General features: G+C 45.6%; 1 protein-coding gene across 2 annotated transcripts in view; it reads right to left on the bottom strand.

Annotated features, from left to right (window-relative positions):
• LOC137321153 (beta-1,4-galactosyltransferase 1-like) overlaps window positions 1-15,766 on the bottom strand; it is a 100,448-nt gene that overhangs the window by 42,573 nt on the left and 42,109 nt on the right. The window contains exon 5 of one of the 2 annotated variants that reach the window (XM_067983402.1): window positions 5,304-5,486. The exons of the other annotated variant lie outside the window; for it this stretch is intronic. Coding sequence (XP_067839503.1) covers window positions 5,480-5,486 — 7 coding nt within the window. The 3' untranslated portion in view covers window positions 5,304-5,479. Of the gene's footprint in view, window positions 1-5,303; window positions 5,487-15,766 lie in introns of those variants that run through there. 2 annotated transcript variants of the gene reach the window in all.

The following is a 15,766-nucleotide window of genomic DNA, read 5'->3' on the forward strand; positions in this document are numbered from 1 at the left end:
TCCCTCCAAGACCAATATGTCCTTCCGAAGGTGCAGTGCCCAGAACTGCTCTCAGTACTCCAGGTGCGGTCTAACCAGGGTTTTGTATAGCTGCAGCATAACTTCTGCCCCCTTGTACTCTAGTCCTCTAGATATAAAGGCCAGCATTCCATTAGCCGCCTTGATTATTTTCTGCACCTGTTCATGACACTTCAATGATCTATGTACCTGAACCCCTAAGTCCCTTTGGACATCCACTGTTTTTAACTTACCATTTAGAAAATACCCTGTTCGATCCTTTTTTGATCCAAAGTGGATGACCTCACATTTGTCGACACTGAATTCCATTTGCCACAGTTTTGCCCATTCACCTAATCTATCAATATCCCTTTGTAATTTTATGTTTTCATCTACACTGCTTACAATGCCACCAATCTTTGTGTCATCGGCAAACTTAGAAATGAGACTTTCTATGCCTTCATCTAAGTCGTTAATAAATATTGTGAATAATTGAGGCCCCAAGACAGATCCCTGTGGGACTCCACTAGTCACATCCTGCCAATGTGAGTACTTACCCATTATCCCTACTCTCTGTCGCCTTTCGCTCAGCCAATTTCCTAACCAAGTCCGTACTTTTCCCTCGATTCAATGGGCTTCTATCTTAGCTAACAGTCTCTTATGTGGGACCTTATCAAATGCCTTCTGGAAGTCCATATAAATAACATCCATTGACATTCCCCTGTCCACTACTTTAGTCACCTCTTCAAAAAATTCAATCAGGTTTGTCAGGCACAACCTACCTTTCACAAATACATGCTGGCTCTCTCTGATTAACTGAAAATTCTCAAGGTGTTCAGTCACCCTATCCTTAATTATAGACTCCAGCATTTTCCCCCACAACAGATGTTAAGCTAACTGATCTATAATTCCCTGGTTTCCCTCTCTCTCTCCTTTCTTAAAAAGCAGAGTGACAACGTGCAATTTTCCAATCTAGAGGGACAGTTCCTGAATCTAGAGAACTTTGAAAGATTATAGTTAGGGCATCTGCAATGTGCTCACCTTCTTCCTTTAAAACCCTGGAATGGAAACCATCTGGTCCTGGGGATTTGTCACTCTTTAGTGCTATTATTTTCTTCATTACTATTGCTTTACTTATGTTAATTTTATTGAGTCCCTGTCCCCAATTCAATATTAGTTTTCTTGGGATTTCCGGCATGCTGTCCTCTTTTTCGACTGTAAATACTGACGCAAAGTAATTGTTCAACATGTCCGCCATTTCCCCATTGTCAATGACAATATCCCCACTTTCAGTTTTTAAGGGGCCAACACTGCTCCTGACCACCCTCTTTTTCCTAATGTAACTATAAAAGTTCTTCGTATTGGTTTTGATATCCCTTGCAAGTTTCTTTTCATACTCTCTTTCTGTAGCTCTTACTATCTGTTTTGTGACCCTTTGTTGATCTTTGTATCTTTCCCATTCGCCAGGATCTGTGCCATTTTTTGCCTTTTGTATGCCCTTTCCTTATGTCTTATACTGTCCATTACCTCTTTAGTTGCCATGACTTTTTTTTTTGGCAAGTAGAGTTCTTGCCCCTCAAGGGTATAAACCGATTCTGTATCACGTTAAATGTTTCTTTAAACATTTCCCACTGATCATCAGTCGTTTTACCCATTAACAGATTTGCCCAGTTTACTGTGGACCGTCTCTGTCTCATTCCATTGAAGTCGGCCTTACCCAAGTCTAGAATCTTAGCAGCTGACTCACTTTTTTCCCTTTCAAACACTACATTGAACTCGATCACGTTATGATCGCTGTTGGATAGATGTTCGTGTACAGTTAAGCTGTTAACTAAATCTGGTTCATTACTCATTACTAAATCTAGTATGGCTTGCCCCCTTGTTGCCTCCAGGACATACTGCTGTAGAAAACTATCCCAGACACACTCAAGAAATTCACTACCTTTCTGACAGTTGCTAGTCTGCTTTTCCCAATCTATGTGAAGGTTAACGTCCCCCACTATGCCTTTGTTATATGCTTGTCTAATCTCTGCATTTATACAATCTAGCACTTCAGAGTTGCTGCCAGGGGTCCTATACACAATTCCCACTATAGTCTTAGATCCTTTCCTATTTCTCAATTCAACCCATAAAGTCTCTGTTGGCTGCTTACCTCTCGTTATATCCTCCTTTATCATTGAAGTAATTTCATCTCTAATCCTTAAGGCTACTCCTGCCCCTATTCCATTTTCCCTATCTCTCCTGTGGACCTTGTAACCCGGTATATTTAGTTCCCAATCCTGACCATCCTGCAGGCATGTCTCAGTAATAGCTATCATGTCATACCCTCCAATTTGAATTTGAACCTGTAGTTCATTTAATTTATTCCTTATACTCCGTGCATTTGTATATAGAACTCTTAGTTGGGCCACACACCCTAGCCTGACCTTCAGCTTTGATGCTGGGTTAATCGCCTTACGCCTTCTAGTTTTCACTTTATCTGTAGTGCCTAAAGTACACTTTCTTTCTGCTGCTCTATGCTTTTCCCTTTCACTTGTTCTTGAATAACTGTTTGTACTATTTGTATTGTAAATTTCCCCTGGGTCTTCCCCTCTCTTGCTGCTCTCAAATTTACTCCCTTCTGGCTCCCTGCTCAGGTTCCCATCCCCCTGCCACTCTAGTTTAAACCTTCCCCAACAGCACTAGCAAACACCCCCACGAGGACTTTGGTCCCGGTCCTGCTCGGGTGTAACCAGTCCCGCTTGTACAGGTCCCACCTTCCCCAGAACCAGTCCCAATGTCCCAGGAATCTAAATCCCTCCCCTCCTACACCATCCCCGCATTCATCTGGTCTATTCTCCTGTTCCTATACTCACTAGCACGTGGCACTGGTAGTAATGCTGAGATCACTACCTTTGAAGTCCTGCTTTTTAATTTATCTCCTAACTCCTTGAATTCACCTCGCAGGACCTCATCCCTTTTTTTTTAAACCTATGTCGTTGGTACTGATTTGGACCATAACTACTGGCTGTTCACCCCTCCCCCTCCAGAATGTCCTGCAGACGCTCCGTGACATCCTTGACTCTAGCACCAGGAGGCAACATACCATCCTAGAGTCACATTTGCGGCCACAGAAACACCTATCTGTTCCCCTTACAATCGAATCCCCTATCACTATAGCCCTGCCACACTTCTTCCTCCCCTCCTGCGCAGCAGAGCCACCGGTGGTGCCACGAACTTGGCTCTTGCTGCTTTCCCCTGATAAGCCATCTCCCCCAACAGTATCCAAAGCGGCATATCTGTTTAAGAGATGGCCCCAGGGGACTCCTGCTCTACCTGCCTAGTCCTTTTACTCTGCCTGGCGGTCACCCATTTCCTTTCTGCCTGCGTAATCTTTACCTGCGGTGTGACCACCTCACTGACCATGCGATCCACGATAGTCTCAGCATGAACATCTCATCTCCTTTTCCCTCCTTTTAAAGTGCTGCTCTGGAAATATGGGGTGTGTCTGGCATCGCTGAGAGCTTCTGGGACTGCCCAGGTGGAAAACACATCCGTCTTTAATGTCCCTGAAAGTGTCAGTGGATGGCAGCGCTCTCCTACTTATCTGTTACTTTACCCACTGCTACTCTCATTTATCTGTCCTCTACCTGATCTGAAGTCAGAGCGCAGCATACATTGGCAGTCACCTTTTACCAATGAGCAAATTAAACTGGCCTTGCGTTGGGGTGGGGGTCATACTGCTCACTGAGAGGGTTTACTGTTTATACTGAGAACTGTGTTCCAAATCAAGGGCAAGGGGAGTGGAGAGCTTCAGCAGCCCACAAGTGCCTCTTCAGGGTGATGTATTTGAAGAGGTCCACAAGTCAATTGCTGGGTTGACCTGGCGTGGAGGTTTTTCCAGAGTCAAATCAACGTGGGAGGCTGCTCAATGTGGAGCCCTCACTCCCTCAGCAGACAGGGGAGTTTTGTTGGAGTTTTTATAGATCACGTTGATAGTGTCCTACGCATGACTCCAGATTCACAACTGGCACAAATTGGTGCCATAGAGTAGGGCCTGGTATAACAGATTGTCAATCCACACAATCACTCCATGCAGCTGCTGTGCTCTGTATGTTCAAACATCTCTTTTAAGGGTGCACAGACACAGAGCATCATTGGTCTCCAGGTCGTGCACCTGCTAAATGTAGCAATGCCACGGGAGCCTCTTGTACTCAGGCCTTCTTGACCGCCAGAGTGTTTGCAAATTCAGTAAAGAATATGAACTTGCAGCCCCTGGTATGCCTCCAGGAACTGAAACGTTTCCCCTAGATTGCCAATAACAGTCCATGTTTGGATCAAGGCCATGTTGAGCTCTGCAAACGAGTCATCCTGGTCGAACTGGAACTTAGCATCAGTGAACAGCTCATAGGCGTGCAGGTGTTGCCTGATGGCACTATTGCTGATTCCTATTATCACTCTGCTGATTCAAAAACAAAATACTGCAAATACTGGAAATCTGATATAAAAACATAAAATGCTGGAAACACTCCGCAAATCAGGCAGCATTTGCAGAGAGAGAAACAGAGTTAACGTTTCAAGTTCTGATGAAAGGTCATCGACCTGAAACATTAACTTTGCTTCTCTCTCCACAGATGCTGCCTGACTTGCTGAGTGTTTCCAGCATTTTATGTTACATTACTCTGCTGATGATTGGCAGGAGGTTGACAGGGCAGGCAGTTCATGGTCGGGTTAGAGTTATCTTGTTTTTCTGAGCGATCCTCCACATTAACAGGTAAATGCTAGTGTCATGGCTGTACTGGTGTAGCTTGGCTTGGGGAAGTGGCAAGCTCTGATGCAAGGGTCTTCTGCACCTCACGTGGGATATTGTCACAGGCCAGGGTCTTTGCTGTGTCCAATGCACTGGGCCACTTCCCCATGTCATGTGGAGTGAAGCAGTGAAAATAATCTTTCACTATTTACCCACAGTAAGGTCCCAGGTTTCACTCACCCCTTTACTAGCTGCTCCTCTCTCAACATCACTCCCACTCACCATATCCTTGCTGCTGCTCCCAACTCTGCCCAACTTATCCTGCCCCGTTCCTCTTTCCACACCCCCATTCACCCTTTTATCAGGTCACATCTAAGTCTACGCTGTTTTAAAGTAAACAGACCCAGCTTTTTAAGCCTCTGAGCAACTAAGGTTCTTTACGGTAGGAATTATTCTCGTAGCTGTCCTTTGAATCTTTTCCAAGGCCACGATATCACCTACCACGTGAGGGGACCAAAACTGGGTGCTATACTTCAAATGCAGTCGAACCAGCGACCAGTTTAATGACAAAAGGGAGTCCTTTAATTTGTACTGAAGGGTTCTATTAATAGAACCAAATACCATTAGCTTAAAGAATATAAGAAATAGGAGCAGGAGTAGGCCATCCGGTCCCTCGAATCTGCTCCATCATTCATCATTCATCTTCTACTTCAACGCCATTTTCCTGCACTATCCCCATATCCCTTGATGTCTTTAATATCTAAAAACAGAAATCAATAGGTGAGATCCTAAATGAATATTTCGCATCGGTATTTACGGTTGAGAAAGGCATGGATGTTAGGGAACTTGGGGAAATAAATAGTGATGTCTTGAGGAGTGTACATATTACAGAGGGAGGTGCTGGAAGTCTTAACGCGCATCAAGGTAGATAAATCTCCGGGACCTGATATGAAACGTATCCCAGGACGTTATGGGAGGTTAGGGAGGAAATTGCGGGTCCCCTAGCAGAGATATTTGAATCATCGACAGCTACAGGTGAGGTGCCTGAAGATTGGAGGGTAGCAAATGTTGTGCCTTTGTTTAAGAAGGGCAGCAGGGAAAAGCCTGGGAACCACAGACCGGTGTGAGCCTGACATCTGTAGTGGGTAAGTTGTTAGAGGGTATTCTGAGAGACAGGATCTACAGGCATTTGGAGAGGCAGGGACTGATTAGGAACAGTCAGCATGGTTTTGTGAGTGGAAAATCATGTCTCACGAATTTGATTGAGTTTTTTGAAGGGGTAACCAAGAAGATAGATGAGGGCTGTGCAGTAGACATGATCTACATGGACTTTAGCAAAGCCTTTGACAAGGTACCGCATGGTAGGTTGTTACATAAGGTTAAATCTCACGGGATCCAAGGTGAGGTAGCCGATTGGATACAAAATTGGATTGAGGGCAGAAGACAGAGGGTGGTTGTCGAGGGTTGTTTTTCAAACTGGAGGCCTGTGACCAGCGGTGTGCCTCAGGGATCGGTGCTGGGTCCGCTGTTATTTGTTATTTATATTAATGATTTGGATGAGAATTTAGGAGGCATGGTTAGTAAGTTTGCAGATGACACCAAGATTGGTGGCATTGTGGACAGTGAAGAAGGTTATCTAGGATTGCAACGAGATCTTGATAAATTGGGCCAGTGGGCCGATGAATGGCAGATGGAGTTTAATTTAGATAAACGTGAGGTGATGCATTTTGGTAGATCGAATCGGGCCAGGACCTACTCCGTTAATGGTAGGGCGTTGGGGAGAGTTATAGAACAAAGAGATCTAGGAGTACAGGTTCATAGCTCCTTGAAAGTGGAGTCACAGGTGGATAGGGTGGTGAAGAAGGCATTCAGCATGCTTGGTTTCATTGGTCAGAACATTGAATACGGAGTTGGGATGTCTTGTTGAAGTTGTACAAGACTTGGAATACTGTGTACAGTTCTGGTCACCCTATTATAGAAAGGATATTATTAAACTAGAAAGAGTGCAGAAAAGATTTACTAGGATGCTACCGGGACTTGATGGTTTGACTTATAGGGAGAGGTTGGATAGACTGAGACTTTTTTCCCTGGAGAGTAGGAGGTTAAGGGGTGATCTTATAGAAGTCTATAAAATAATGAGGGGCATAGATAAGGTAGATAGTCAAAATCTTTTCCCAAAGGTAGGGGAGTCTATAACGAGGGGCATAGATTTAAGGTGAGAGGGGAGAGATACAAAAGGGTCCAGAGGGGCAATTTTTTCACTCAAAGGGTGGTGAGTGTCTGGAACGAGCTGCCAGAGGCAGTAGTAGAGGCGGGTACAATTTTGTCTTTTAAAAAGCATTTGGACAGTTACATGGGTAAGATGGGTATAGAGGGATATGGGCCAAGTGCAGGCAATTGGGACTAGCTTAGTGGTATAAACTGGGCGACATGGACATGTTGGGCCGAAGGGCCTGTTTCCATGTTGTAAACTTCTATGATTCTATAATAGATTTCTAATATACTCAATGACTGAGCCTCCACAGCCCTTGGGGTAGAGAATTCCAAAGATTCACCACCCTCTGAGTGAAGAAATTTCTCCTCATCTCAGTCCTAAATGGCCTACTCTTTATTCTGAGACTTTGACCCCTGGTTCTAGATTCCCCAGCCAGGAGACACATCCTCCTTGCATCTACCCTGTCGAGCCCTGTAAGAATTTTTTATGTTGCAATGAGATCACCCCTCATTCTTCTAAACTCTAGAGAATACAGGCCAAGTCTACTCAATCTCTCCTCATACCACAATCCTGCCATCCCAGGAATCAGTCCGTTGAACCTTCATTTCACTCCCTCTATGGCAAGTGCATCCTTTCGCAGGTAAAATGACCAAAATTGTACACAAAACTCCATGTGCGGTCTCACCAAGGCCCTATATAATTGCAATAAGACATCTTTACTACTATACTCAAATTCTCTTGTAATAAAGGCCACCATACCATTTGCCTTCCAAATTGCTTGCTGCACCTGCATGTTAGCTTTAGCTACAGCTTCTCCACATTGGTCATGAACCTTCAGTGATCTGTGCATAATAACACCTAGATTTCTCTCCTTTCTCAACCTCTTTCAGTATTATTCCCTGTAAATGACAGCATATTCTATGTTGGTCCTACCAACATGCATAGCATTACATTTATCTGTTATTTGCCATTTTGGTGTCTAGCAGCAGGCAGGCCTTCATGGGAGCTTCACTAGATTCATAGACCATTCAAAGGCACACCTGTTGCTGCTCCCAAGATGTCCTTCCACATCACGCATTGCAGCAGACAGAGTCGCAAGGCACGATGGTGATCAATGACTATGGGCCATGAGGTTGAGGACGAGGGGAGACAGTGAACCACGGTGACAGTGAGTTCCTCGCAACTTGTTGGAGGTGAGGGATAGATAGGGGCGAGTTTATGGAACTGATTGATGGTGCAGTAAAGAAGCGGAAGGTTATTGTTGCTCTCCAGGATGACCCTGGCGTAGCAGACGGTTTTGGCAGGGAAGGGTAAGGCCTGAAAACACAATGTTTTCCATCCTGATATGGTGATGGATGCTTAAGCCTGTGCCCCTTGGGGTTGCAAGAGTGACGGTGGGGTCCATACCAGGGGAAGGAAGGAAGGAAAGAAAGAAAGAAATGAAGGAACCAAAACATGGCAGCGAATTTGCACACAGCAAGGTCCCACAAACAGCAATGGGATGGTGTTGGCAGGTGGGTCTTATGCCTGCCCACACAATCCCGCCAGCAATGTGGAGACCTCACTCCCCCAGCAGACCTGAGTTTCATTGGAGTTTTTAGATTATGCTGATAGCATTCGACCAAGTTCCACATAAAAGACTGTTAACAAAAATGAGAATGCATAGAATTGGAGGCAACCTATTGGTTTGAATAGGGAATTGGTTAGGAGGTAGGAGGCAGAGTGTAGGGATAATGGGTATGTACTTAAATTGGCAGGATGCTACTAGTGGTGTCCCCCAGCGATCTGCACTGGGGTCTTAGCTTTTCACCATATTTATAAATGACTTTGATGAAGGAATACAGCGCTGTATATTTAGGTTTTCTGACAACACTAAGTTAGGTGGCACAATAAATAATATAGATGGGAGCAGAAAGTTGCAAAGGGACATTGATAGATTAAGCAAGTGGACAAAGCTGTGGCAGATGGAGTTTAACATGGGGAAGTGTGAGTTCATCCACTTTGGGCCTAAAAAAGATAGATCAGAGTATTCTCTAAATGGCAAGAAGCTAGAAACTGTGTCTGAGAAGAGAGATTTAGGGGTCCAAGTACTGAAATCACTAAAAGCCAGTGGACAGGTACAAAAAATAATTTAAAAGGCTAATGGAATGTTGGCCTTTATCTCAAGGGGGTTGAAATACAAAGGGGTGGAAGTTACGTTACAGCTGCACAGAGCTCTGGTTAGACCCCATCTGAAGTACTGCAGTCAGGTCTGGGCACCGCACCTCAGGAAGGATACATTGGTCTTGGAAGGGATGCAGTGCAGATTCCTTTGAATATAGAAGGTTAAGGGGTGGTCTAATTGAGGTGATAAGATGATTAAAGGATTTGATAGGGTAGATAGAGAGAAACTATTTCCTCTGACATGAGAGTCCAGGACAAAGAGGCATTACCTTAAAATTAAAGCTAGGCCGTTCAGGGACAATGTCAGAAAGCATTTCTTCACGCAAAGGGTAGTAGAAATCTGGAACTCTCTCCCCCAAAAAGCTGTTGAGACTAGATCAATTGAAAATTTCAAAACTGAGATTGAAAGATTTTTGTTAAGCAAGAGTACTAAGAGATATGGAACCAAGGCGGGTAAACAGAGTTAAGATACAGGTCAATCATGATTTAAATGAATGGCGGAACCGGCTCGAGAAGCTCAATGGCCTACCTCTATTCTCATGATCCTGTGGCAGTCCAGGAGATCAATGTAACACCAGCCAGATATCAGAAGGAGGGTATAAGAGCTGTTGTCACTTCTGTAGTGGCAACAGTTACTGTGCATGTGTTTGAAATTAGCAATCCCCCCCATCCCCTATACCGCTACATACAGCCCTGGTTAGACTACACCTGGAGTACTGTGTTCAGTTCTGGGCACTGCACCTTTGGAAGGATATACTGGCCTTGGAGGGAGTGCAGCCTAGATTTACCAGAATGATACCCGGAATCCAAGGGTTAAATTACGAGGACATATTACATAAACCAGTGTTGTATACCCTGGAATTTAGAAGATTAAGGGGTGATTTGATCGAAGTTTTCAAGATATTAAAGGGAACGGATAAGGAAGATTGAGAGAAACTTTTTCCGCTGGTTGGGGAGTCCAGGACTAGGGGACATAGCCTAAAAATGAGAGCTAGGACTTTCAGAAGTGAAGTAAGGGCACAGAATGTACTCTGGGTGGGGGACTTCGATGTCCATCACCAAGAGTGGCTCGGTACCACCACGACTGACTGAGCTGGCCGAGTCCTGAAGGACATAGCTGCCAGACTGGGCCTGCGGCAGGTGGTGAGCGAACCAACATGAGGGAAAAACCTACTTGACCTCGTCCTCACCAATCTACCTGTCGCAAATGCATCTGTCCATGACAGTATTGGTAGGAGTGACCACCACACAGTCCTCGTGGAGACAAAGTCCCGTCTTCGCACTGAGGATACCATCCAACGTGTTGTGTGGCACTACCACCGTGCTAAATGGGATAGATTCAGAACAGATCTAGCAGCTCAAAACTGGGCATCCATGAGGCACTGCGGGCCATCAGCAGCAGCAGAATTGTATTCCAGCACAATCTGTAACCTCATGGCCCGGCATATTCCTCACTCCACCATTACCAACAAGCCAGGGGATCAACCCTGGTTCAATGAGGAGTGTAGAAGAGCATGCCACGAGCAGCACCAGGCAAACCTAAAAACGAGGTGCCAACCTGGTGAAGCTACAGCTCAGGACTACATGCATGCTAAACAGCAGAAGCAACATGCTACAGACAGAGCTAAGCGATTCCACAACCAACAGATCAGATCAAAGCTCTGCAATCCTCCCACATCCAGTTGTGAATGGTGGTGGACAATTAAACAACTAACAGGAGGAGGAGGTGGCTCTGTAAACATCCCCATCCTCAATGATGGCGGAGTCCAGCACGCGAGTGCAAAGGACAAGGCTGAAGCATTTGCAACCATCTTCAGCCAGAAGTGCCGAGTGGATGATCCATCTCGGCCTCCTCCCGATATCCCCAACATCACAGAAGCCAGTCTTTAGCCAATTCGATTCACTCCATGTGATATCAAGAAACGGCTGAGTGCACTGGATACAACAAAGGCTATGGGCCCCGACAAATTCCCAGCTACAGTGCTGAAGACTTGTGCTCCAGAACTAGCTGCGCCTCTAGCCAAGCTGTTCCAGTACAGCTACAACACTGACATCTACCCGACAATGTGGAAAATTGCCCAGATATGTCCTGTCCACGAAAAGCAGGACAAATCCAATCCGGCCAATAACCGCCCCAACAGTCTACTCTCAATCAGCAGCAAAGTGATGGAAGGTGTCGTCGACAGTGCTATCAAGCGGCACTTACTCATCGATGCTCAGTTTGGGTTCCGCCAGGACCACACGGCTCCAGACCTCATTACAGCCTTGCTCCAAACATGGACAAAAGAGCTGAATTCCACAGGTGAGGTGAGAGTGACTGCCCTTGACGTCAAGGCAACATTTGAGCAAGTGTGGCACCAAGGAACCCTAATAAAATTGAAGTCAATGGGAATCAGGGGGAAAACTCTCCAGTGGCTGGAGTCATACCAAGCACAAAGGAAGATGGTAGTGGTTGTTGGAGGCCAATCATCTCAGCCCCAGGACATTGCTGCAGGAGTTCCTCAGGGCAGTGTCCTAGGCCCAACCATCTTCAGCTGCTTCATCAATGACCTTCCCTCCATCATAAGGTCAGAAATGGGGATGTTCGCTGATGATTGCACCGTGTTCAGTTCCATTCGCAACCCCTCAAATAATGATGCAGTCCGAGCCTGCATGCAGCAAGACCTGGACAACATCCAGGCTTGGGCTGATAAGTGGCAAGTAACATTCGCGCCAGACAAGTGCCAGGCAATGACCATCTCCAACAAGAGAGAGCCTAACCACTTCCCCTTGACATTCAACAGCATTACCATCGCCAAATCCCCCACCATCAACATCCTGGGGGTCACCACTGACCAGAAACTTAACTGGACTAGCCACATAAATACTGTGGCTACAAGAGGAGGTCAGAGGCTGGATATTCTGCGGCGAGTGACTCACCTCCTGACTCCCCAAAGCCTTTCCACCATCTACAAGGCACAAGTCAGGAGTGTGATGGAATATTCTCCACTTGCTTGGATGAGTGCAGCTCCAACAACACTCAAGAAGCTCGACACCATCCAAGACAAAGCAGCCTGCATGGTTGGCACCCCATCCACCACCCTAAACATTCAATCCCTTCACCACCGGCGCACAGTGGCTGCAGTGTGTACCATCCACAGGATGCACTGCAGCAACTCGCCACGGCTTCTTCGACAGCACCTCCCAAACCCACCACCTCTACCACCTAGAAGGACAAGGGCAGCAGGCACATGGGAACAACACCACCTGCACGCTCCCCTCCAAGTCACACACCATCCCGGCTTTTTTTTTATTCGTTCACGGGATGTGGGCGTCGCTGGCAAGGCCGGCATTTATTGCCCATCCCTAATTGCCCTCGAGAAGGTGGTGGTGAGCCGCCTTCTTGAACCGCTGCAGTCCGTGTGGTGACGGTTCTCCCACAATGCTCTTAGGAAGGGAGTTCCAGGATTTTGACCCAGCGACAATGAAGGAACGGCGATATATTTCCAAGCTTGGAAATATATCGCCGTACCTTCATCGTCGCTGGGTCAAAATCCTGGAACTCCCTTCCTAGCAGCACTGTGGGAGAACCTTCACCACACGGACTGCAGCGGTTGAAGAAGGCGGCTCACCACACCTTCTCGAGGGCAATTAGGGATGGGCAATAAATGCTGGCAGCGCCAGCAACACCCACATCCCATGAATGAATAAAAATAAGTTTTGAAACACTTCTACATGCAAAGGGTGATAGAAGTTTGGAACTCTCTTCCGCAAAAGGCAGTTGATGCTAGCTCAATTGTTAATTTTAAATCTGAGATTGACAGATTTTCATTAACCAAAGGTATTAAGGGATATAGGACTATGGTGGGTATATGGGGTTAGGTTACAGATCAGCCATGATCACAATGAATAGCACTTCACTTGCCAGATCACCACCCAGAAGTGGGTGGTTTTCATAAGGAAAGTCCAGGCCTTTATGTCAGAGGAAGTTGCGAAAGGGAAAAAGAGAGAGGCAAAGAGAGACTATGGGAATAGATTAGCGGCTAACATAAAAGGGTACCAAAAAAGTCTTTTATAAACATATAAATAGTAAACAGGTAGTCAAAGAAGGCATGGGACCGATTAGAGACAAGAAAGGAAATCTAGTGGAGGCAGGGGGCATGGCTGAGGTATTAAATGAATATTTCGCATCTATCTTCACTAGAGAAGATGATGCTGCCATTGTAGCAGTAAATGAGGAGGTAGTAGCGATATTGGATAGGATAAAAATAGATAAAGGAGGTACTAAAAGATTGGCAGTACTCAAAGTGGAAAAGTCACCTGGTCCAGATGGGATGCATCCTAAGGGAAGTGAGGGTAGAAATTGAGGAGGGTCTGACCACAATCTTCCAATCCTCTTTAGATATGGGGACAGTGCTGGAGGACTGGAGGATTGCAAATGTTACATCCCTGTTCAAAAAAGGGGAGGGGGATAAACCCAACAATTATAGGCCAGTCAGCCTAACGTCGATGGCGGAGAAACTTTGAGAGACAATAATCCAGGACAAAATAAATTGGCACTTGGAAAATTATGGGCTAATAAATGAAAATCAGCATGGATTTGTTCAAGGAAAATCATGTTTGACCAATTTGATTAAGTTCTTTGATGAAGTAACGGAGAGCGTAGTGCGGTTGATGTTGTGTATATGGACATCCATAAGGCATTTGGTAAAGTGCCAAATAATAGACTTGCTAGCAAAATTGAAGCCCATGGGATTATAGGGACAGCAGCAGTGTGGATGCAAAACTGGTTAGAGGACAGAAAGCAAATAGTGGTGAACGGTTGTTTTTCAGACTGGAGGAAAGTATACAGTGGTGTTCCCCAGGGTTCAGTATTAGGACCACTGCACTTTTTGATATATATTAATGACCTGGACTTGGGTATAGAGGCTATAATTTCCAAGTTTGCAGATGACATGAAACTCGGAAATGTAGTAAACAATGTGGAGGATAGTAACATGCTTCAGGAAGACACAGACAGACTGGTGAAATGGGCAGGCACACGGCAGATGAAATTTAATGTAGAGAAGTGTGATGTGATGCATTTTGGTAGGAAGAATGAGGAGAGGCAATATAAACTAAATGGTACAATTTTAAAGGGGGTGCAAGAACAATGCAGCTGGGGGTGCACATATACAAATCTGTGATGGTGGCAGGACAAGTTGAGACGACTGTTAAAAAAACTTGAGATCCTGAGCTTTATAAACAGAGGCATGGAGTACAAAAGCAAGGAAGTTATGCTAAACCTTTATAAAAAACTGGTTAGGCCTCAGCTGGAGTATTGTGTCCGATTCTGGGCACCACACTTTAGGAAGGATGTCAAGGCCTTCGAAAGGATGCATAAGAGATTTATTAGAATAGTGCCAGGGATGAGGGACTTCAGTTACGTGGAGAGACTGGAGAAACTGGGGTTCTTCTCCTTAAAAGAGAGAAGGTTAAGGGGAGATTTGATAGAAGTGTTCACGGTTAACCACACCATCCTTCTCCAATGCCTCTCCTCTCCTGTCCAGCTAAGTGGGAATGCCCTTTTGTTCCACTATTACCTATCCAGTTGTAGTCAGAGAATCTCCTGCAATGGTTTCTCTTCGCGCCCACGCTCAATTACCTCGGGAGTCCCCCATGGATCTATCCTTGGCCCCATTCTATTTCTCATCTACATGCTGCCCCTTGGCGATATCATCCGGAGACATGACATCAGATTCCACATGTATACTGAAACCCACATGAAACCCAGCTCTACCTCACCACCACCACCACTCTCGACCCCTCCACTGCCTCTGTCGTCATAAAGCTTGCCCAGTATCCAGTCTTGCATGAACTGCAAATTCCTCCAATTAAACATTGGGAAATCCAATTCAGTCCCCACCACAAACTACGTTCCCTCGCTACTGATCCCATGCCACTGTCTCAGGCCGAAACAGCGCATCCTTGGCATCCGAATGAGCTGAGCTTCTGACCCCATAGCCTCTCCATCACAAACACCACCTACTTCCAACTCATGATGTGGAGATGCCGGTGATGGACTGGGGTTGACAACTGTAAACAATTTTACAACACCAAGTTATAGTCCAGAGAAACCATTGCAGGAGATTCTCTGACTACGACTGGATAGGCAATAGTGGAACATCGTTCACCTGACGAAGGAGGAAGCCTCCGAAAGCTTGTGAATTTAAAATAAAATTGCTGGACTATAACTTGGTGTTGTAAAATTGTTTACAATTGTCAACTCTACATTATTGCCCGTCTCAGCCCATCCGCTGCTGAAAGTCTCATCCATGCCTTTGTTACCTCCAGACTAGACTATTCCAATGCTCTCATGGCCGGCCTAACATCTGCCACCCTCAATATACTCACGCTCATCCAAAACTCTGGTGCACGTATCCTAACTTGCAGCAAGTCTCGTTCACCCATCACCCCTGTGCTCATTGACCTACATTGGCTCCCAGTCCACCAACACCTTGATTTTAAAATTCTCATCCTCATGTTGAAAGCCCTCAATGGCCTCACCCCTTCCTCTCCGAACCCGGCAGTGTCATCAGTTCTCTGAAATCAGTAGTGTTAGCACTGTGCTTTGTCTGAATTCTGTAGCCTGCCTGACAATGACTGGATCAAATGACACATTACAGAGAACTTGAATTACTCTG

Source organism: Heptranchias perlo, chromosome 4 (assembly GCF_035084215.1).
Source record: "Heptranchias perlo isolate sHepPer1 chromosome 4, sHepPer1.hap1, whole genome shotgun sequence".
Lineage (NCBI taxonomy): Eukaryota > Metazoa > Chordata > Chondrichthyes > Hexanchiformes > Hexanchidae > Heptranchias > Heptranchias perlo.